We start from the raw sequence: 21925 nt of genomic DNA on the forward strand, positions 1-21925 counted from the left end.
TTCATATATAAGGAGCAAGAGGGTAACTAGAGAAAGGGTTGGCCCACTCAAGGATAAAGATTGAAAGTTATGCGTGGAGTCAGAGAAAATGGGTGAGATTTTTAACGAGTACTTTGCATCGGTATTCACCGAGGAGAGGGACATGACGGATGATGAGGTTAGGGATAGATGTTTGATTACTCTAAGTCAAGTCGGCATAAGGAGAGAGGAAGTGTTTGGTATTCTAAAAGGCATTAAGGTGGACGAGTCCCCAGGTCCGGATGGGATCTATCCCAGGTTACTGAGGGAAGTGAGAGAGGAAATAGCTGGGGCCTTAACAGATATCTTTGCAGCATCCTTGAACACGGGTGAGGTACCGGAGGACTGTAGAATTGCTAATGTGGTCCCCTTGTTTAAGAAGGGTAGCAGGGATAATCCAAGTAATTATAGACCGGTGAGCCTGACGTCGGTGGTAGGGAAGCTGCTGGAGAAGGTACTGAGGGATAGGATCTATTCCCATTTGGAAGAAAATGGGCTTATCAGTGATAGGCAACATGGTTTTGTGCAGGGAAGGTCATGTGTTACCAACTTAATAGAATTCTTTGAGGAAATTACAAAGTTGATTGATGAGGGAAGGGCTGTAGATGTCATATACATGGACTTAAGTAAGGCATTTGATAAGGTTCCCCATGATAGGCTGATTGAGAAAGTGAAGTCTCATGGGGTCCAGGGTGTACTAGCTAGATGGATAAAGAACTGACTGGGCAACAGGAGACAGAGAGTAGTATTGGAAGGGAGTTTCTCAAAATGGAGAACTGTGACCAGTGATGGTCCACAGGGATCCGTGCTGGGACCACTGTTGTTTGTGATACACATAAATGATCTGGAGGAAGGTATAGGTGGTCTGATTAGCAAGTTTGCAGATGACACTGAGATTGGTGGAGTAGCAGATAGTGAAGGGGACTGTCAGAGAATACAGCAGAATATAGATAGATTGGAGAGTTGGGCGGAGAAATGGCAGATGGAGTTCAATCCGGGCAAATGCGAGGTGATGCATTTTGGAAGATCCAATTCAAGAGCAAATTATGCGGTAAATGAAAAAGCCCTGGGGAAAATTGATGTACAGAGAGATCTGGGTGTTCAGGTCCATTGTACCCTGAAAGTGGCTGCGCAGGTTGATAGAGTGGTCAAGAAGGCATGCTTTCCTTCATCGGAAGGGGTATTGAGTACAAGAGTTGGCAGGTCATGTTACAGTTGTATAAGACTTTGGTTCGGCCACATTTGGAATACTGCGTACAGTTCTGGTCGGCACATTACCAGAAGGATGTGGATGCTTTGGAGAGGGTGCAAAGGAGGTTCACCAGGATGTTGCCTGGTATGGAGGGTGCTAGCTATGAAGAGAGGTTGGGTAGATTAGGATTGTTTTCGTTGGAAAGACGGAGGTTGAGGGGAGACCTCATTGAGGTCTACAAAATCATGAGAGGTATAGACAGGGTGGATAGCAAGAAGCTTTTTCCCAGAGTGGGGGCCTCAATTACTAGGGGTCACGACTTCAAGGTGAGAGGGGAAAAGTTTAAGGGAGATATGCGTGGAAAGTTCTTTACGCAGAGGGTGGTGGGTGCCTGGAACGCATTGCCGTCGGAGATGGTAGAGGCGGGCACGATAGCGTCATTTAAGATGTATCTAGACAGATACATGAATGGGCGGGGAACAGAGGGATACAGATCCTTAGAAAATAGGCGACAGTTTTAGATGGAGGATCTGGATCGGCGCAGGCTTGGACGGCCGAAGGTCCTGTTCCTGTGCTGTAATTTTTCTTTGTTCTTCTTTGTTCTTTGTGATTCGTAGCAGCCATCTTTTGGTTCAGCGGAAGGTCAGGGCGCAATCTAACCGAATTGGAACAGAGAGTCTCCTGACGAGCACGCTCAGTCCCGATAAACACCATGCCATCAGGACTCTGGTTCAATTTGGGGCATCAGCGGGCAACTCCCCACCGAGGCTGCACTTAATCCCGTTTCCTGCACTGAGGAGATCCGCTTGCCACAACTCCTCATTGCAAAGGAGATCGGGGTACCATTTATGATACCACAAATGGCATCCCAATCTCTCGACCTCCAGATGCGGCCCCTGAATCCACCCAAAGCCCTACTCACCTATGCGATGGTCCTCAGGTCCCCCAAACCCCACCTAACATGCCTCTGCAGGGCACCCCCAGGCCTCATCCCCGGCACTGGAAGAATGGCAGCCTGTCACGTTGGCACTACAAAGCCTGACAGTGCCTCTGCCAGCTGGCCGTGCCTCCTGGGCACTTTGGCAGTGGCAGGCTGGCACCAAAGAGTGTCGTTCTGTCTTCCTCGTTTGTGGAGACCAGCACTGAACGGTGCTTGCCTGAGGTCTCCGAGGCGAAGGGGATAAACTCCCAACGCCTTGGCTAGATCAGGGGAACGTATATTAGAGTGAGACTCGCTGTCTCATTCTATGCAGATTTGCAAAATAGTGATCTAGCCCACAATGTGCAGGATTCAGATCGAGACGTCTTGCGAGATCACGTTAGATGTCGCAAGGCGTGGCAAGCTGGGTAAATCCTGGAAGAGGGATCTCCTGGCATCTACCGACTGCTGCCTTTCGGGTGCAACACTGCCAGTAGATTGGGCTCCCCCCAATGTTTTAAGTATGGCAAAAAACATTTTGGACCCAACAAAATCAATTTTAGCCAGTTCTGATTGCATCTCTGATTTCCTTGTGAACATTAAGGGAGTCAAATACCCAATGGCTGAGTAGGAAATACATCATCTGCCTCTTCCGGAAGGTCAGCTGGTGATGGTTGTGTATAACTGGGTCAATAAATTCCGGCTTACAAACAATCGGAAACCCTGGCTTAACCGAAGGATTCACTCCCTGCTGAAGTCCCGGATAGAACATAGAACGTTACAGCGCAGTACAGGCCCTTCGGCCCTCGATGTTGCGCCGACCTGTGAAACCACTCTAAAGCCCATGGATGGAGGCGTTCAAGTCTGACGACCCTGACCTATATAAGAAATCCAGGTACAATGTACGTAAAGCCTTCAGGGACGTGAAAAGACAATACCGCATCAAACTAGAGTCCCAGGCCAACGACACAAACCCACAACATCAATGTCAGGGCTTACATGAGATTACGGGCTACAAAGCAAGGCCAGGCGGAATCTCTGGGGCTGACCAATCCCTCCCTGATGAACTAAACAAGTTCTATGCCCACTTTGAACAAACAGCCAATACATCAGTGCCACCCACCCCAACAGGCCTGTACAAACCCAAGAAACTGCAGAATGCGGTGAACTCAGCCCAATGCATCACACAAGCTTGCCACCCTCCCATTGATTCTGTCTACACCTCCCACTGCTTCAGGAAGGCAGACAGCATTGTCAGAGCCACCTCATACCCAGGCTTTGCTCTCTTCCAGACCCTTCCATCAGGCAGAAGATATAGAAATCTGAAGACCCGCACATCCGGATATAGGAACAGCTTCTTCCCCAACGATTCTACCTCGGACTGATCTGCTCCCTGTAAGATCACTTTCACAACGCCCTCTGCTGCTCTTGCGCATGTGTTTGCTTTGTTTGGCCCGTGTTCCACACTGTAACCAATCACTATTTGTCATTGTACTTTGTCGATTATTCTTTTTGTCCACTGTGTACATTCCCTTGGCCACAGAAAAATACTTTAATTGTACTTTGGTACATGCGACAATAAATCAATCAATCAAACTGAGTTAGTTCGCCAAGTTAAAGGATATCAGCCGAGGAAACCATTGGATTGCCCCAGTTGGTCTTTAGTGAGAAAAAAAAAAATAACAGGAGAAAAAATCCAGTAGAGATTTCAAGTGGAGATGGGAGGATGTCAGGTTTTGAATTAGCAGAAACCGTTTGTATTTTAACATAAATAAAAACAAGCATGCTACAAATACTCAACACGATTGGCAGTATCTATGGCAAGAGAAACGGAAGTTTCAGGCCACATTGTGAACTTTCATTAGAACCCAGTTCTGAGAAGAGTCACAGATTTAAAATGTTAATTCTATTTTTCTCGCCATAGATGCTCCCTGACCTGCTGAGTTTCCCAGAATCAAGTATTCTCAGAATCTTTTGTTCTTACCAGCATCTACAGTACTTTGGTTTTGTGATTTTAACATACTGTTAACCAGTTTAAAATAACTTGGGGAGGCGGTGGCATAGTGGTATTGTCACTGGACTAATAAACCAGAAACCCAGGGTAATGCTTTGGGGACCCAAGTTCAAATCCTGCCACTGCAGATGGTGAAATTTGAATTCAATAAAAATCTGGAATTGAAAGTCCAATGATGACCATGTAGTTCTCCCAGTGAGCCAGAGAGAAGACAGAGCCAGGAGTGAGACACAGCTAAGAGTGAGTTTGGGAATTTGAATCGAGGTGGGAATTGAATTGAATTAAATTGAATCAGTAAGGCAGCTCCTTTTAAATTTCAGGAGTTTAATTTAAATTAAGCTAGTATTGTGCAGTGTAGGTAACAAGGGCTGCCCCACCCACTCACATAACTAGTTGGCAGTTAAGTGTCAGTCACTTTAATCTACTTTGATCTAAAAGCAGGTGGGGGAGGGGAGTCAATTCAGGACAGTTTAAAAAGAGCCACTTGTAAACTCACTCCCAGTGAGTTCTCCCAGTGAGCCAGAGAGAAGACAGAGCCAGGAGTGAGACACAGCTAAGAGTGAGTTTGGGAATTTGAATTGAGGTGGGAATCCAAAGCTGGGTGGGGAGGAAGTGCTTTTTGTGACTGGTAAGTAGTGTTTTGGTTTTTCTGTTTCTTTTCATTGGTATATTTATTTTTTTCTTCGTTGTTTATTTATTTATTTAATTTTGGGGGGGGGGGAATTGAAATTGTTGAAGTTCACCGAAGGTTTAAGACATGGCAGGAGATCTCAAACCCGTGTCTCGCTCCTCGTGTGCGATGTGGGAGCTCAGGGACACGTCCACTGTCCCTGGCTCCTTCACGTGCAAGAAGTGTGTCCAGTTGCAGCTCCTGTTAGACCGCTTGACGGCTCTGGAGCTGCGGATGGACTCACTTTGGAGAGTCCGCGATGCTGAGGACGTCGTGGATAGCACGTTTAGCGAGTTGGTCACACCGCAGGTGAAAGGTACTGAGGGAGATAGTAAATGGGTGACCAAAAGACAGAGCAAGAGTAGGAAGGAAGTGCAGGTGTCCTCTGCGGTCATCTCCCTGCAAAACAGATATACCGCTTTGGATACTGTTGAGGGAGATGGCTCACCAGGGGAAGGCAGCAGCAGCCAGGTTCATGGCACCGTGGCTGGCCATGCTGCGCAGCTGGGCAGGAAGAAGAATGGCAGGGCTATAGTGATAGGGGACTCAATTGTAAGGGGAATAGACAGGCGGTTCTGCGGACGCAATCGAGACTCCAGGATGGTATGTTGCCTCCCTGGTGCAAGGGTCAAGGATGTCTCGGAGCGGCTGCAGGACATTCTGGGGGGGGGAGGGTGAACAGCCAGCTGTCGTGGTGCACATAGGCACCAACGATATAGGTAAAAAACGGGATGAGGTCCTACAAGCTGAATTTAGGGAGCTAGGAGTTAAACTAAAAAGTAGGACCTCAAAGGTAGTAATCTCAGGATTGCTACCAGTGCCACGAGCTAGTCAGAGTAGGAATGTCAGGATAGAGAGGATGAATACGTGGCTCGAGAGATGGTGCAAGAGGGAGGGATTCAAATTCCTGGGACATTGGAACCGTTTCTGGGGGAGGTGGGACCAGTACAAACCGGACGGTCTGCACCTGGGCAGGACTGGAACCGATGTCCTAGGGGGGGCGGGGTTTGCTAGAGCTGTTGGGGAGAGTTTAAACTAATGTGGCAGGGGGATGGGAACCGATGCAGGAAGTTGGAAGGTAGTAAAACAGGGACATAAATAAAAGGCAGTAAGGGGGAAAGTGGAAGGCAGAGAAGCCATAGTCAAAAATCAAAAAGGGCGACAGTACAAGGTAGAGTGACTATGGGGAGCTCAGTGAATAGGACCAGGAATACTAAAAGAAATAAAACGGGAAGTGAAAACATGAATGGTAAGCGACGCGGCAGGTTGTTACAGAAAGATATGGGTTCGACGACAAGGAAAATTAGGAGAAAGGTTAAGAGGAAATATAACTTAGGAGAGGTCACTGATCGAGGTGTTAAGATTCAGAACAGAGGTAAAAAAAAAAGCCAACATAAGTGTACTTTACCTGAATATTCGTAGTATTCGGAATAAGGTAAATGGATTGATGGCGCAAATCATCGTGAATGACTATGATTTAGTGACCATTACTGAAACATGGTTAAAGGATGGTCACGACTGGAAGTTAAATATCCGAGGGTATCAAACCTTTCGGAAGGACAGAGTGGATGGTAAGGGAGGTGGTGTAGCTCTGTTATTTAAGGATGACATCCGGGCAACAGTAAGGGATGACATCGGTGCTATGGAGGATAAGGTTGAATCCATTTGGGTGGAAATCAGGAATAGTAAGGCGAAAAAGTCACTGATAGGAGTAATCTATAGGCCACCAAATAGTAACATTATGGTGGGGCAGGCAATAAACAACGAAATAATAGATGCATGTAGAAATGGTACAGCAGTTATCATGGGGGATTTTAATCTACATGTCGATTGGTTTAACCAGGTCGGTCAAGGCAGCCTTGGGGAGGAGTTTATAGAATGTATCCGCGATAGTTTCCTAGAACAGTATGTAATGGAACCTACGAGGGAACAAGCGGTCCTGGATCTGGTCCTGTGTAATGAGACAGGATTGATTCAGTTCTCATAGTTAGGGATCCTCTCGGAAGGAGCGATCACAATATGGTGGGATTTAAAATACAGATGGAGGGTGAGAAGGTAAAATCAAGCACTAGAGTTTTGTGCTTAAACAAAGGAGATTACAATGGGAGGAGAGAAGAACTAGCTAAGGTAGACTGGGAGCAAAGACTTTATAGTGAAACAGTTGAGAAACAGTGGAGAACCTTCCAAGTGATTTTTCACAGTGCTCAGCAAAGGTTTATACCAACAAAAAAGAAGGGCGGTAAAAAGAGGGAAAATCGACCATGGATATCTAAGGAAATAAGGGAGGGTATCAAATTGAAGGAAAAAGCATACAAAGTAGCAAAGATCAGTGGGAGACTAGAGGACTGGGAAATCTTTAGGGAGCAACAGAAAGCTACTAAAAAAGCTATAAAGAAGAGTAAGATAGATTATGAGAGTAAACTTGCTCAGAATATAAAAACAGATAGTAAAAGTTTCTACAAATACATAAAACAAAAAAGAGTGGCTAAGGTAAATATTGGTCCTTTAGAGGATGAGAAGGGAGATTTCATAATGGTACATGAGGAAATGGCTGAGGAACTGAACAGGTTTTTTGGGTCGGTCTTCACAGTGGAAGACACAAATAACATGCCAGTGACTGATGGAAATGAGGCTATGACAGGTGAGGACCTTGAGAGGATTGTTATCACCAAGGAGGTAGTGATGGGCAAGCTAATGGGGCTAAAGGTAGACAAGTCTCCTGAACCTGATGGAATGCATCCCAGAGTGCTAAAAGAGATGGCTAGGGAAATTGCAAATGCACGAGTGATAATTTACCAAAATTCACTAGACTCCGGGGTGGTCCCGGCGGATTGGAAATTAGCAAACGTGACACCACTGTTTTAAAAAGGAGGTAGGCAGAAAGCGGGTAATTATAGGCCAGTGAGCTTAACTTCGGTAGTAGGGAAGATGCTGGAATCTATCATCAAGGAAGAAATAACGAGGCATCTGGATGGAAATTGTCCCATTGGACAGACGTAGCATGGGTTCATAAAGGGCAGGTCGTGCCTAACTAATTTAGTGGAATTTTTTGAGGACATTAACAGTGCGGTAGATAACGGGGAGCCAATGGATGTGGTATATCTGGATTTCCAGAAAGCCTTTGACAAGGTGCCACACAAAAGGTTGTTGCATAAGATAAAGATGCATGGCATTAAGGGGAAAGTAGTAGCATGGATAGAGGATTGGTTAATTAATAGAAAGCAAAGAGTGGGGATTAATGGGTGTTTCTGGTTGGCAATCAGTAGCTAGTGGTGTCCCTCAGGGATCAGTGTTGGGCCCACAACTGTTCACAATTTACATAGATGATTTGGAGTTGGGGACCAAGGGCAATGTGTCCAAGTTTGCAGACAACACTAAGATAAGTGGTAAAGCAAAAAGTGCAGAGGATACTGGAAGTCTGCAGAGGGATTTGGATAGGCTAAGTGAATGGGCTAGGGTCTGGCAGATGGAATACAATGTTGACAAATGTGAGGTTATCCATTTTGGTAGGAATAACAGCAAAAGGGATTATTATATAAATGATAAAATATTAAAACATGCTGCTGTGCAGAGACCTGGGTGTGCTAGTGCATGAGTCGCAAAAAGTTGGTTTTCAGGTGCAACAGGTGATTAAGAAGGCAAATGGAATTTTGTCCTTCATTGCTAGAGGGATGGAGTTTAAGACTAGGGAGGTTCTGCTGCAATTGTATAAGGTGTTAGTGAGGCCACACTTGGAGTATTGTGTTCAGTTTTGGTCTCCTTACTTGAGAAAGGACGTACTGGCACTGGAGGGTGTGCAGAGGAGATTCACTAGATTAATCCCAGAGCTGAAGGGGTTGGATTACGAGGAGAGGTTGAGTAGACTGGGACTGTACTCGTTGGAATTTAGAAGGATGAGGGGGGATCTTATAGAAACATATAAGATTATGAAGGGAATAGATAGGATAGATGCGGGCAGGTTGTTTCCACTGGCGGGTGAAAGCAGAACTAGGGGGTATAGCCTCAAAATAAGGGGAAGTAGATTTAGGACTGAGTTTAGAAGGAACTTCTTCACCCAAAGGGTTGTGAATCTATGGAATTCCTTGCCCAGTGAAGCAGTAGAGGCTGATTCATTAAATGTTTTTAAGATAAAGATAGATAGTTTTTTGAAGAATAAAGGGATTAAGGGTTATGGTGTTCGGGCCGGAAAGTGGAGCTGAGTCCACAAAAGATCAGCCATGATCTCATTGAATGGTGGAGCAGGCTCGAGGGGCCAGATGGCCGACTCCTGCTTCTAGTTCTTATGTTCTTATGTAACGATTGTTATAAAAACCCATTTAAAGAGCAGCACGGTAGCACAAGTGGCTTCACAGCGCCAGGGTCCCAGGTTCGATTCCCCGTTGAATTAGTTAAAATCTTGTCATTCAATATTTACACAGCATAATTTCAAAAATTGCATATTTTATTATTGTACTGCCAAAAATTTGTAAATACATTATGGACTGCTGATAAAAAAAAATTACTGCGGATGCTGGAATCTGAAACAAAAATTGAAAATAGTGGACAATCTCAGCAGGTCTGACAGCATCTGTGGAAAGAGACAGGAGCTAACATTTTGTGTCTGGATGTCTCTTTGTCAAAGCTCATTTGGACTGCTGATTCCATTTGGTAGTTGAAAGAGTGAATATATTACATAGGACTTAAGTGAAAATGATTAAGGAACTTGTATTATGCGTCTCGTTCCCTGCTGTAGGAAATTGATGAATTTCAGTAGTCAAGAAATGCTGTTCACGCATAAAACAAAACAGTGTGACTGAGCATATAAATCACTTGTCTGGAAAAAGCACAGGCTTGTAGATATTACTGCCATAAGGTGAACAATGAGTAATTTTAATTTGGAACGGTATTTATCCTGTTCCAACTGAGGTAGATTGTAGATCTGCCTCCTTTCCCTGTCCCTGAGATGTTAAGACAATGGCAAACCATCATTGACAAAATTTGCCAAGAAAATAGATCAGGATGGAGCATGAGGCAGGCTTTAAAGGCCGAATGGCCTTTCCTTCTTCTATTTTCTATGTATGTTTCGATGTATGTTATACATGAGCAGACAAGGAGTCTTTTGGGCATGATACATGTGAAAGTATGAAAATGAGGATATCTAATGAGGTCTCATTGAGTTATAAGGGCTGAAATTCTCCAGCCATTCGCTGGCAACGAGATTCTCTGGTCCTGCCAGCAGTGCGCCCCTGCCCGTGGGTTTCTTGGTGGTATGGGGTGGTTTCAGTGGGAATTCCCAGTAACAGTGGCAGGAACAGAGAATCCTGCTGCCAGCGAACGGCACGCCGGAGGCCAGAGATCCCACCCAAGATGTAATGTTGTTATGTTAATTCACCCTGACTTTTTGAAGTTTTAACTGTAATTAACTACAAACTTGTTTGAATTGCATTTACTTCAGGGTTACTGTCACAATCAGATCCACCATATTTCCAGTTAAAACTTAAATTCCTAAAACTAAAAATTGTATTCAAAAACATGTAAATAATGAAACAACAAATGAAACCTTTTTTTGTTACTTTTAAAGATTTCCGGCATTTGCAAATCTTCTCAATTTATTATTTTCTGTTAGTTTTGTGGAAATTGCTACTCAATTCGCCAGTGCAATGAGGTAATTTGTGCTTTGGGCTCCTGAAAATGTTGCACAACCAATAATAATAATAATCTTTATTGACACAAGAAGGCTTACATTAACACAGCAATGAAATTACTCTGAAAATCCCCTGTTTAGGTACATAGAGGGAGAAATCAGAATTATCCAATTCATCTGACAGCAGGGGCGGGATTCTCCGACCCCCCGCCGGGTCGGAGAATCGCCGGGGGCTGGCGTGAATCCCGCTCCTGCCGGTTGCCGAATTCTCCGGCACTGGATATTCGGCGGGGGCGGGAATCGTGCCGCGCCGGTTGGCGGGCCCCCCCCAGCGATTCTCCGGCCCGATGGGCCGAAGTCCCGTTGCTGGAATGCCTGTCCCGCCGGCGTGGATTAAACCACCTCTCTTACCGGCGGGACAAGGCGGTGCGGGCGGGCCCCGGGGTCCTGGGGGGGGGGGGGGGGGGGGGGGGGGCGGGGGGCGATCTGGCCCTGGGGAGTGCCCCCACGGTGGCCTGGCCCTCGATCGGGGCCCACCGATCCGTGGGCGGGCCTGTGCCGTGGGGGCACTCTTTTCCTTCCGCCTTCGCCACGGTCTCCACCATGGCGAAGGCGGAAGAGGCCCCCTCCACTGCGCATACACGGGGATGCCGTGAGCGGCCGCTGACGCTCCAGCGCATGCGCCGCCCGACAAAGTCATTTCCGCGCCAGCTGGCGGGGCACCAAGGCCTTTCCCGCCAGCTGGCGGGGCGGAAATCAGTCCGCCGCGGGCCTAGCCCCTCAAGGTTAGGGCTCAGCCGCTCAAGATGCGAAGGATTCCGCACCTTTGGGGCGGTGCGATGCCGGACTGATACGCGCCCATTTTGGCGCCTGTCGGCAGACATCGCGCCATTTGCGGAGAATTCCGCCCCAGGTCTTTCGGGACTTGTGGGAGGAAACCGGAGGAAACGCACACAGACACAGGGAGAACATGCAGACTCCACACAAACAGTGAGCCAAGCCAGGAATCAAACCTGGGACCCTGGAGCTGTGAAACAACAGTCCTACCCACTGTACTGCCGTGCTGCCCAAATCTACCCAGTGACATAAGTTTTTAAAGTGTGTGACTTAAAGAGCAGTAATTTGCTTCTAACAGATCATTGATTGCTACATTGAACGAAGGTCCCACTTTCAATCCCATGACCTGTGCAGAGTTAATTGATCTCAACTGGGGTACTAGTTGGAGCACTATAATTAACATTACCTGTCCAAGGCTAATTTATTTTTCTGATGTCGAAGGCTGATTACCACACCAAGTAACATAATCACTTTCTTGAACCATGGGATAAAATATAATAATGAAATCATGGAGCAGATAAGTTTCTCTGATTGAATTTTGGGAAATGTTTTTTTCTATAATTCTGCTTGACATTTTGTTTTTTGGCGATTTGCATTTGTCATTAGTAAATATTAGTAAATAAATATAAAAAGTAAAAGCAAAATATTTGTTTTCAGAGGCACATCAGTATCAGCTACTGCAGAGCAATGGGCTTCCACTTATGATCCAAATAGTAGCTGAAGCCCAGGATGAGGATCAAAGGAAAGCAGCCACTTTTGTTCTGCAGAGTTGCCTGCTCATAAGTAAGTACATAAAAGTGTTCATGGTCTTTTTAGCCTTTACTTATTTAGATTTGTAGTTCAATGCCATGTCACTGGTATAATGAGAAACCAGTATGTGGTTAACTCTGAGGAAACAATTTCACCTGATACTTTAGGCACTGAAGAGGTGGAGTTTTAAACTGAAACATCAATTGAGCCTGCATTTCGCACATGATGCCCTCTTGGTAAAGGAGTTAAAAGCAGCATTTGGAATGGCTATGTAGAGGCTTGTTGTATAGCTGATTGCCACTTAAATTGTCTTCTGGTGCTGATTATAGAGGCTGCGTGGCATTTTTGTGGCTCATGTTTCAAGCAAACACCCTCCTGACAATGACTAGCTGTTTGAGAGCAATCAAGGCATTGATTAGGTGGCACAGTGGTTAACACTGCTACCTCAGTGCCAGGTTCCCAGGTTCAATTACGGCCATGGTGACTGTTTGTGTGGAGTCTGCACGTTCTCCCCGTGTCTGCGTGGGTTTCCTCCAGGTGCTCTGGTTTTCTCCCATAGTCCAAAAATGAGCAGGTTAGGTAGATTGGCCATGTTAAATTGCCCCTTTGTGTCCAGAGATGTGCAGGTTAGGTTACGGGGATAGGGTGGGGTGGATATTGGTGCAGTGCTCATTCCAAGGATCGGTGCAGACCCGATGGGCCGAATGATCTCCTTCTGCACTGTTGGGATTCTATGATGTTTTTTAAGTGTTATTTAGAGTTAAAAGGAGACTCACCATTTTTTGTTTATTCATTCAGGGGATGTGGACATCTCTGGCTTGGCCAGCATTTATTGCCCATCCCTAACTGCCCTCCATTTCAGAGGGCATTTGAGAGTCGACCATATTGCTGTGGGTCTGGAGTCACATGTAGGTAATGATGGTAGATTTCCTTACCTAAAGAGGACTAGTGAACCTGGTGGGTTTTATGACAATCAGCAATCTTTTCATGGTCATCATTAGACTTCTAATTCCAAATTTCTATCTGCCGTGGTGGGATTCAAACCTGTGTCCCCAGAACATTACCCTGGGTCTGTGGATTACTAGTCCAGTGACAATACCACTATGCCACTGCTTCCCCTTATGGTGATTGGTGCTGAAACTGTGAAGTGGATCACCGAGACACATTGGAGAACCCCTAAATCCTCTACCCTGGTCCTTGCGCAGTTCGATAATGTACCATTGTGTGCCAGCCAGAGCACCACACTTTCTTTTCTTTAATATTTTTATTCAGGGCATTTACATCTTATGTACAAAACACAACATTCAATCCAACATTATGCATTTCACATTATGAACACCCATCCACCAGATCATCTGACATGCCCTGTTTTATAACTGCCAGGGGGTCTCCCGCTCTGTGGTGCCCTCCACAATATGGCACAGCAGCAGGCGACATGCTGGTTGATGCGGAGGGACATCATTATCATCTGAGGAGGAGGCGAACCTGGAGTGGCTGGAGGATGAGCCTGAGGAGGAGCCGGAGGATGGAGGTCAGGTTGCGGCGAGGGTCTGACATGCAAGGAGGACCAGGCAGGCCCTTATTGCCTCCAGATTTGCCTAGGAAGAGACTGTGTCCTCAGCTGAACACTCCCTCACCCCCATCACAACGCACTTTCCCTGACCACCCTGCTCTCCCCGCCAAGAGTCTATGAAACATCACACTAGGGTGATGAGCCTGTGTTGACACTGCCAGCAGGCCACTATACAAGGCAAGAGGGTGATGATCACTCGCTGTGAGGAAAGCTCTGGTGCTCCTCAGGATCTGATAAAGTCTGACTCCTGTCTTTCTGCTGACAGCACTCCCAGAGCCATCCTCCTGATGGAGTCTGCATCAGGGGCTTTTGATCTTGGACCACTGTGCCGAGGGGGGTGGTGGGGGCTGCGGGTAGGCCCGCTGTGAAGGTTAACATGACTGAGGCTTCATTCAGGTGTGAAATGTTTTAATGGTGAACATTTTAACGTGACAGATTTCCTTCCCCGCCGAGCTATGGATAGTGATCTCACCAATGCCCACTCTGTTTCTCTGAGTAGAAAGGACCAGGTAAAGTAATAAGGTATGAGGGAAGTCAGTAATTGCACAACATGATAGACTATTAGGGTCTATTCATCTTAGTTAATCGGGATTAATTATAAACTTGCAGAATCTGAGCAATTAATAATATTAATCTTTATAATAATCTTTATTGTCACAAGTAGGCTTACATTATCACTACAATGAAGTTACTGTGAAAAGCCTCTAGTCGCCACCTTCCAGATCCTGTTCGGGTACAATGAGGGAGAATTCAGAATGTCCAATTCACCTAACAGCAGGTCTTTCAGGACTTGTGGCGATGAGTTACCCTGCACTTCATCTGTCTGACAGTTTAATGAGGAGCAGAATCCTGTAGATACGGGGCTAGCTGACAATAGACAAAGTGATACTGATGTCCAGGATAGGGCTATTTTTACAAAGGACAACTCAAAAGTCAGTCGTTGGGTAACATACATGCTAGAGCAGGGTTTTTCAAACTCAGGGTCGCGACCCGTGGATGGGTGTCAGGAGGGTTGGGGAGCGTTTGGTCGCGGTGTTCCCAATCGCGGGAAGATGTGCCCATCGGCCTCGACTAGCATTTTAAAAATGCTGACTGTGGGCAGTCCCCGATTGGTTGTGGCATTCGAGGGGGCAACGTGGCGCGAGGCTGGGTTGTGTACTAGTCACCAGGGGAGGGGGAGGTGGTGGTATGTGGCCCGCGGTTCTGTGGTCAAGCTGCTCAACCGCTGGCACAACTTCCAACTGCACTCCCTCGACGTGAAGTATGGGTCGGGTAGTGGTCAGCAGTTTGTGACTGGGCTGGATGCATCTGACAACAGGAACAGCTACAGGACAGTGAGAGGGAAGCCAGGCCAGGTTTGTCAGCGATCAAATGAGGCCAGTCAATGCGGCTGACACATGTCAACACTGGAAGAAACCTACACCGTCATCACTTTGTGCCACCACTCTCTGGAAACCAGGAAATATGTGCTTCTGGTGAAATGACTTGGATTTTTGCGTAGTGCGATGCAGTGGAACCAGTAAGAAATATTGTGACATGTGTTTGACAAGTTACTTCATCTCATCTAAAGTCATAGTTTGTAAAGTAAAAGAAGATTATACTTTTCTCTGTATTTGTTAAGTTTGTAAAGAAATGGGAATAGTTTGTGTGTAAATTTAAGGATGTGCGTATTCTACTGAACTTGCTTTAATTTTCAGCAGTAAGAAGTCATAAACTTGGAAAAGTGAGGTATTGGAGAAGTTTCAAAGTTTTAAAAAAACAAATGCCGGCCGTGACCGGCTTTTAAGTTGAGAATGCCAGCCGTGACTGGCCGTTACTATACAAACAACAGAATCTTCCTGCCAGAAGAGAGGCAGGGAGAAGGCCATGCACCCAACATGTACACTGATGTCACGCGTCCTGTATGTCCATGTTTTGGGTGGGAAATTACAGAGGACAGATTCCTCTATTTTGTAGCTGCCAGCAAGCAAGCAACAGGACTGTGTGAAGAACTGAAGATGAATTATTTTGTAATAAGGAAGATAGGGCCAGAGACACAAACAGACCAGGTTCTCACAACTGAATCTGCTGGAGAGAGCTTATTAGGCGAGTCCATGGCAGGACAAAGCAGTGCTGGTGTGAGCTTTATACAGAGATCCAGGGCCTCTGGTGAACTACCCATCAAGAAGAAACTGAAATCGGGAACAAAGCTGTATAGAAATAATTTCTTGAGATATGGCTTTAATTGTGTCGATGCAAAGCCCATGCGTGTTACATGCAGGGAAGTATTGGGAAATGAAAATTTAAAACCCTCAAAACATAAAAAGCATTTGAAGACTATGCACGGTGGGTTCGAGGACACAAACGGATGCAGCGAAAACTTAAACCGTAAGCTGAAGTCCTTAGCAGAAATGTAACATTGAATGACAAAGCAACTGAGATCGTGAGGACCAAGCAGGTTCATCTGTCGCATGAAAGGTAAGCAATAATGGTGTGTCGCAAAGGTCGGCAGGTGTCGGTTGAGATGGTCGACCGGTTGGTAAAAGTGGGTCCCAGGAGAAAAAGTTTGAAAAACACTGTATTAGAGCGGTCCAGTGAAAGGAGGGAAAGTACCCGACAAATTCAAGCATTGGTTAAATGTTCAAGATTATGGAGAAGAGGTAAACTCTATAGACTGGCAAAATGAGGTACAACTGTGGAAAGCTAGGAAATGCAATGTGAGTTCCCGTTGGGGCTGTTTAGCACAGGGCTAAATCGCTGGCTTTGAAAGCAGACCAAGGCAGGCCAGCAGCACGGTTCAATTCCCGTAACAGCCTGCCCGAACAGGCGCCGGAATGTGGCGACTAGGGGCTTTTCACAGTAACTTCATTGAAACCTACTTGTGACAATAAGTGATTTTCATTTCATTTCATTCATAGTGAATCTGGAAGTGACTTTGACCCTAGGAAATGATCATGAATTGGCAACAGAACCTCTGATCGGGGGAGGAGAGTTTATATGGGAATAGGAGAGCTGGTAGAGGCTGTAGAACAAGGACTATGGAACAATTAGGGAACAACACTCGAAGTAGAAGACCTTATGGTCAGGAGGTTTTGGTGGCCATAAGCAAATTAAAAGAGAAACTGACAAAGGCAAAAGAAAAGTAATTGGAAAGAATTTTGTGTCCACTCTGGAGTGCTAGATAGGGGACAACCAGCCTTATCACACAGTTGAATATGTATGGAAAAAGTACCCGCAAATGGGACATAGATAACTAAAGTGAGACTAGGGGCTCACAGAGAGACTTGGTGATCAAGATGTTGGACTTGGAAAAAAAGTAACCCATAACATTTTCTTAGCTGTTTTAGTCAAACTACCTGAAGAAGCGAGTGATGTATAAGGGAAACTGGAAGTTTCAAAAAATGAGAGTAGGGTGCTTCTCAGTTATGTCTGTCTTGCTGAGAGTACGTTGTATTCAGCTGGAAGCAGACCCAGAAATGTTCAACTGGTATCACAAAGAGAAACTTGTGGTGCACGTTGATTTTCTTAGATATTGTGTGGAAAAGGCCGGGAATAACATTGAATCAACAATTATAGTAGATGGGGACTTCAATCAGGCCAAGCTCAAGAGCGTACTACCAAGTTACCACCAACACGTCACCTGTTCCACCAGAGCCCCAAACATCCTGGACCACTGCTACACAAATATCAAACATGCCTACCGCTCTATCGCCAACCCACACTTTTGCAAATCTGACCACAAGACTGTGCTCCTTTTCCCGACTTAGAAGCAAAAGTGGGAGAATCCGTCAAAGAAAGTCATGCATTGTTGGTCTGAGGAATCGGATTGTCTCCTACGGGACTGCTTAGAGTCAGTGGACTGGTCAGTATTTAAAAACTCTGCGACCAGCCTGAACCAGTACGCCACTACAGTAACCGACTTCATTAGTAAGTGTGTAGAAGACTGTGCCAAAGAAGCAAATTTGCGTGTTTCCCAACCCGAAACCCTGGATGAACAGGGATATCCACTGCTCGCTGAAGTCTAGGTCTGAGGCGTTCAAGTCAGGCGACCCTGACTTACACAAGAAAGCCAGATATGATCTAAAGAAATCCATCAAAGATGCCAAAAGGCAGTACCAGACCAAGCTCGAGTCTAAGGCTAGCCACACGGATCCCCGCCGTCTATGGCAAGGTCTGCAAGACATAACGGGCTACAAGATGAAGGCATGTAAAATTGTCGGCTCCAACGCACCCCTCCCTGATGAGCTCAATGCATTCTATGCTCGCCTTGAGGAAGAGGTCAGCGACAGCGAGCCCTCCACCCCAGAAGCCGCGGATGAACTTGTATCTGAGATCACCACTGCAGACGTCAGAACAGCCTTCTCGAAGGTCCACCCACGGAAATCCACTGGCCCGGATGGGGTACCCGGACGAGCAATCAGGTCTTGCGCGGATTAGCTGGCGGGGGTATTCGCAGACATCTTCAACCTCTCTTTACAACAATCTGAGGTCCCTATCTGTTTCAAGAAGACGACCATCATCCCTGTACCAAAAAAAGTCAAGCAGCGTGCCTTAATGACTATCATCCAGTGGCTCTGACATCCATCATCATAAAGTGCTTTGAAAGGTTAGTCATGGCACGAATCAACTCCAGCCTCCCGGATTGCCTTGATCCACTACAGTTCGTCTACCGCTGCAACAGGTCCACAGCAGACGCCATCTCCATGGCCCTGCACTCTACCCTGGAACACCTAGATAACAAAGACACCTATGTCAGACTCCTATTTATCGACTACAGCTCAGCCTTCAACACCATCATTCCTACGAAACTCATCGCCAAACTCCGTGGCCTTGGTCTCGGCTCCTCCCACTGCGACTGGATCCTGAACTTTCTAACCCACAGGCCACAATCAGTAAAGATAGGCAACAACACCTCCTCCACGATCATCCTCAATACCGGTGCCCCACAAGGCTGTGTCCTCAGCCCCCTACTATACTCCTTATACACCTATGACTGTGTGGCCAAATTCCCCTCCAACTCGATTTTCAAATTTGCTGATGACACCACCGTAGTGGGTTGGATTGCAAACAATGACGAGACAGAGTATAGGAATGGGATAGAGAATCTGGTGAACTGGTGCGACGACAATAATCTCTCCCTCAATGTCAACGAAACGAAGGAGATTGTCATCGACTTCAGCTTCAGGAAGCGTAGTGGAAACATGCCCCTGTCTACATCAATGGGAACGAAGTAGAAAGGGTCGAAAGCTTCAAGTTTTAGGTGTACAGTTCACCAACAGCTTGTCCTGGTGCCCCCATGCTGACACTATAGTTAAGAAAGCCCACCAACGACTCTACTTTCTGAGAAGACTAAGGAAATTTGGCATGTCAGCTACGACCCTCACCAACTTCTACAGATGCACCATAGAAAGCATTTTTTCTGGTAGTATCACAGCTTGGTATGGAGCCTGCTCTGCCCAAGACCGCAGGAAACTACAAAAGGTCGTGAATGTAGCCCAGTCCATCACGCAAACCAGCCTCCCATACATTGACTCTATCTATAATTCCCGCTGCCTCAGAAAGGCAGCCAGCATAATTAAGGAACCCACGCACCCCGGACATACTCTCTTCCACCTTCTTCCGTCAGGAAAAAGATAACAAAATGTGAGGTCACATACCAACCGACTCAAGAACAGCTTCTTCCCTGCTGCCATCAGACTTTTGAATGGACCTACCCCGTATTAAGTTGATCTTTTCTCTACACCTTGCTATAACTGTAACATTATCTTCTGCAGTCTCTCCTTCTTTCCCTATGTACGGGATGCATTGTTCGTACAGCATGCAAGAAACAATACTTTTCACTGCATACTAATACATGTGACAATAATAAATCAAATCAAATATACCTGTGAAATATTCTGTATTCTGTAAAATTGGACCAGGCTTGCACAGAAAGATTATCCTGCATCCAAAGAAGAAATAGAGGGTAAAGAAGCCTGATTTGAGAGTGAAACTAGCTGTGCACTCAGACCAGACCTGATACCAGTTATGATGTTTTGGAACTTAGTACTAATGATTCAGCATGTTGCAGTTGAAGAGGTTCTGAGGACAAATAAAACATTAAAGAAATTAGATTCAGAGAAATGCACTCCCAATTTTCCAGCCTTGGGTGGTCAAGGAATATGAAGTTAGTCCTTCTTGGTGATGCTTTCCATGCCAATCTTCCAAATAGGTATTCAAGTACAATTGGAGTTATTGTATTCTTGGTGGGTGAAAATGGAAAATGTTATCCCTTGGCTTGGGAAGCCAAGAAAATTAAAAGTACTATAGCTGCAGAAACGCTGTTGCTAGTGGACCCGACACAGTTGGGATTGTACTCGCCTGGCATTGTACGCGCCTAGAATTCTGAAGAAAATCCTATATGTACAGGGGCGCACTGAGAAAAGTTGGCCCATTAAATGCTGTGTTGATAACTGCTCTATTTGTGATAATGTTCATTCAACAAAGAGTATCACTGAGAAAAGGTTGAGGATTGATCTTGTTAGTTTAAAGGAAATGTTGCAGAGAAAAAAAGAGCTCTGAAATAAAATGGGTAGACACAAATCACCAATTATCAGACTGCTTTACTTGCTTCAAGAAATTTTGGAGGGTGTCCTGGTGAGCTGTTGGAGAAACGGAAAACTATTTTTTCATTCGATTGAATTGTAACTATTTAAGTGATACCGTGTTTGATCAAAAAAATAAGGGGGAATCTTAATGTTTGACTGATTATGGCCAGGATTTCACTGCCCTTGCAACCTGGTGGGATATTACGGTCTTGCTGAAGATAGCGGCAATGTAACTGGTCCACGGCACCTGCTGGGAGGAGATGCGCCGTGTTGGGGCAGTAAAATCTTGGCTTATTTATTTCAAAGAGACACAAGTGATGGGCATTGTTTGATTAAGACCATAAGACATTGGAGCAGAATTAGGCCACTCGGCCCATCGAGTCTGCTCCGCCATTCAATCATGGCTGATATTTTTCTCATCCCCATTCTCCTGCCTTCTCCCCATAACCCCTGATCCCCTTATTAATCAAGAACCTATCTATCTCTGTCTTAAAGACTCTCAGTGATTTGGCCGCCACTGCCTTCTGCGGCAAAGAGTTCCACAGATTCACCACCCTCTGGCTGAAGGAATTCCTCCTCACCTCTGTTTTAAAGGATCGTCCCTTTAGTCTGAGATGGTGTCCTCTGCTTCTAGTTTTTCCTACAAGTGGAAACATCCTCTCCATGTCCACTCTATCCTCGCAGTATCCTGTAAGTTTCAATAAGATCCCCCCATATCCTTCTAAACTCCAATGAGTATAGACCCAGAGTCCTCAACCGTTCCTCATACGACAAGCTCTTCATTCCAGATTAAGATCTAAGAGCACATATAAAAGTAGTCAAACTAGCTAGGTATGCGTACGTTAATGTACAACTTGCAGCCAAAGGAATACACAGCTTGAAAACTGTGGTGCTTGGACCCAGTGGCGCGAGGTGGCTCAAGCTTGTGGCGGACTCCCATCTGAACTGACACTCCCTGCTTGGACGGAATTCCACATTGGCCCTGCACCTTGACATATCCCTTGGGAGCTGCAGACCCACAATATGAGCGGAAATTTTCTCTGTGCCTTTCTGTTTGTTGTCGATGGGTTTCCTGTATGGCCTGCTGCTACACTCCCTCCACCTTCTTCACCTGCTCCACCGTCAGGGACACAGGTGTTCTGTTCTACCGCCTGATGGTGGAGGGCTCGCTACGTGGGAGTCCTCCCCTTTTCCTACTGAAGATCTGGAGTGGAGGGTGATGCATGCAACAATGCCATGTAATTGTCGGTTAAGGTGGTTCACGAGCTCCCAGGCTGCATGCATGTCCATGATCTACAATAATGTTGGTAGCCCCTTTTTAGTTATTTAAAGGGGCTGCTCCTCAAGGTTTGGTTGCACTTCAGCTCCATTCTCCTATATTTGATCACCTGGTGCAGGGAGCGTGGGGGTGACAACACTACTCCTGGGCCTGGCCAAGTTGGTCAATAACAGGTCCAGGCAGCGGTCGGTCGAGGGGTCATCCGATGCGACTGTCTGCACCTCTAGCGCAGTTACATTCGTGGAGGGTGTCCTTGGAGAGGAAGCATGAGGTTTCCATTGGCTTGCTTCAGGCCTTCCATGACCAGTGGTCAGCACGGAGGGTTAGGGCGCATCATCACCTCTGAATTATATTTTAATTTAATTAGTTAAGTATCTTTGTAATGTTTTTATTTTACAATGCTTCACCGGGCCTGTCTCCTCTGTCATTTTTGTTTATCGATTATTGGTTTTATTAAAAAGAGTATAAAGTAAATCAGGGGGGT

The 21925-nt window shown here is 46.0% G+C and overlaps 1 protein-coding gene across 1 annotated transcript in view; it reads left to right on the forward strand.

Moving 5' to 3' along the window:
- Positions 1-21925, forward strand: part of terb1 (telomere repeat binding bouquet formation protein 1) — a 221014-nt gene that overhangs the window by 63023 nt on the left and 136066 nt on the right. The window contains exon 11 of the mRNA XM_072517804.1: positions 11931-12056. Within this exon, the coding sequence (XP_072373905.1) occupies positions 11931-12056 (126 nt within the window). The remainder of the gene's footprint in view (positions 1-11930; positions 12057-21925) is intronic.

This window comes from Scyliorhinus torazame, chromosome 10 (assembly GCF_047496885.1).
Source record: "Scyliorhinus torazame isolate Kashiwa2021f chromosome 10, sScyTor2.1, whole genome shotgun sequence".
Classification (NCBI taxonomy): Eukaryota; Metazoa; Chordata; class Chondrichthyes; order Carcharhiniformes; family Scyliorhinidae; genus Scyliorhinus; species Scyliorhinus torazame.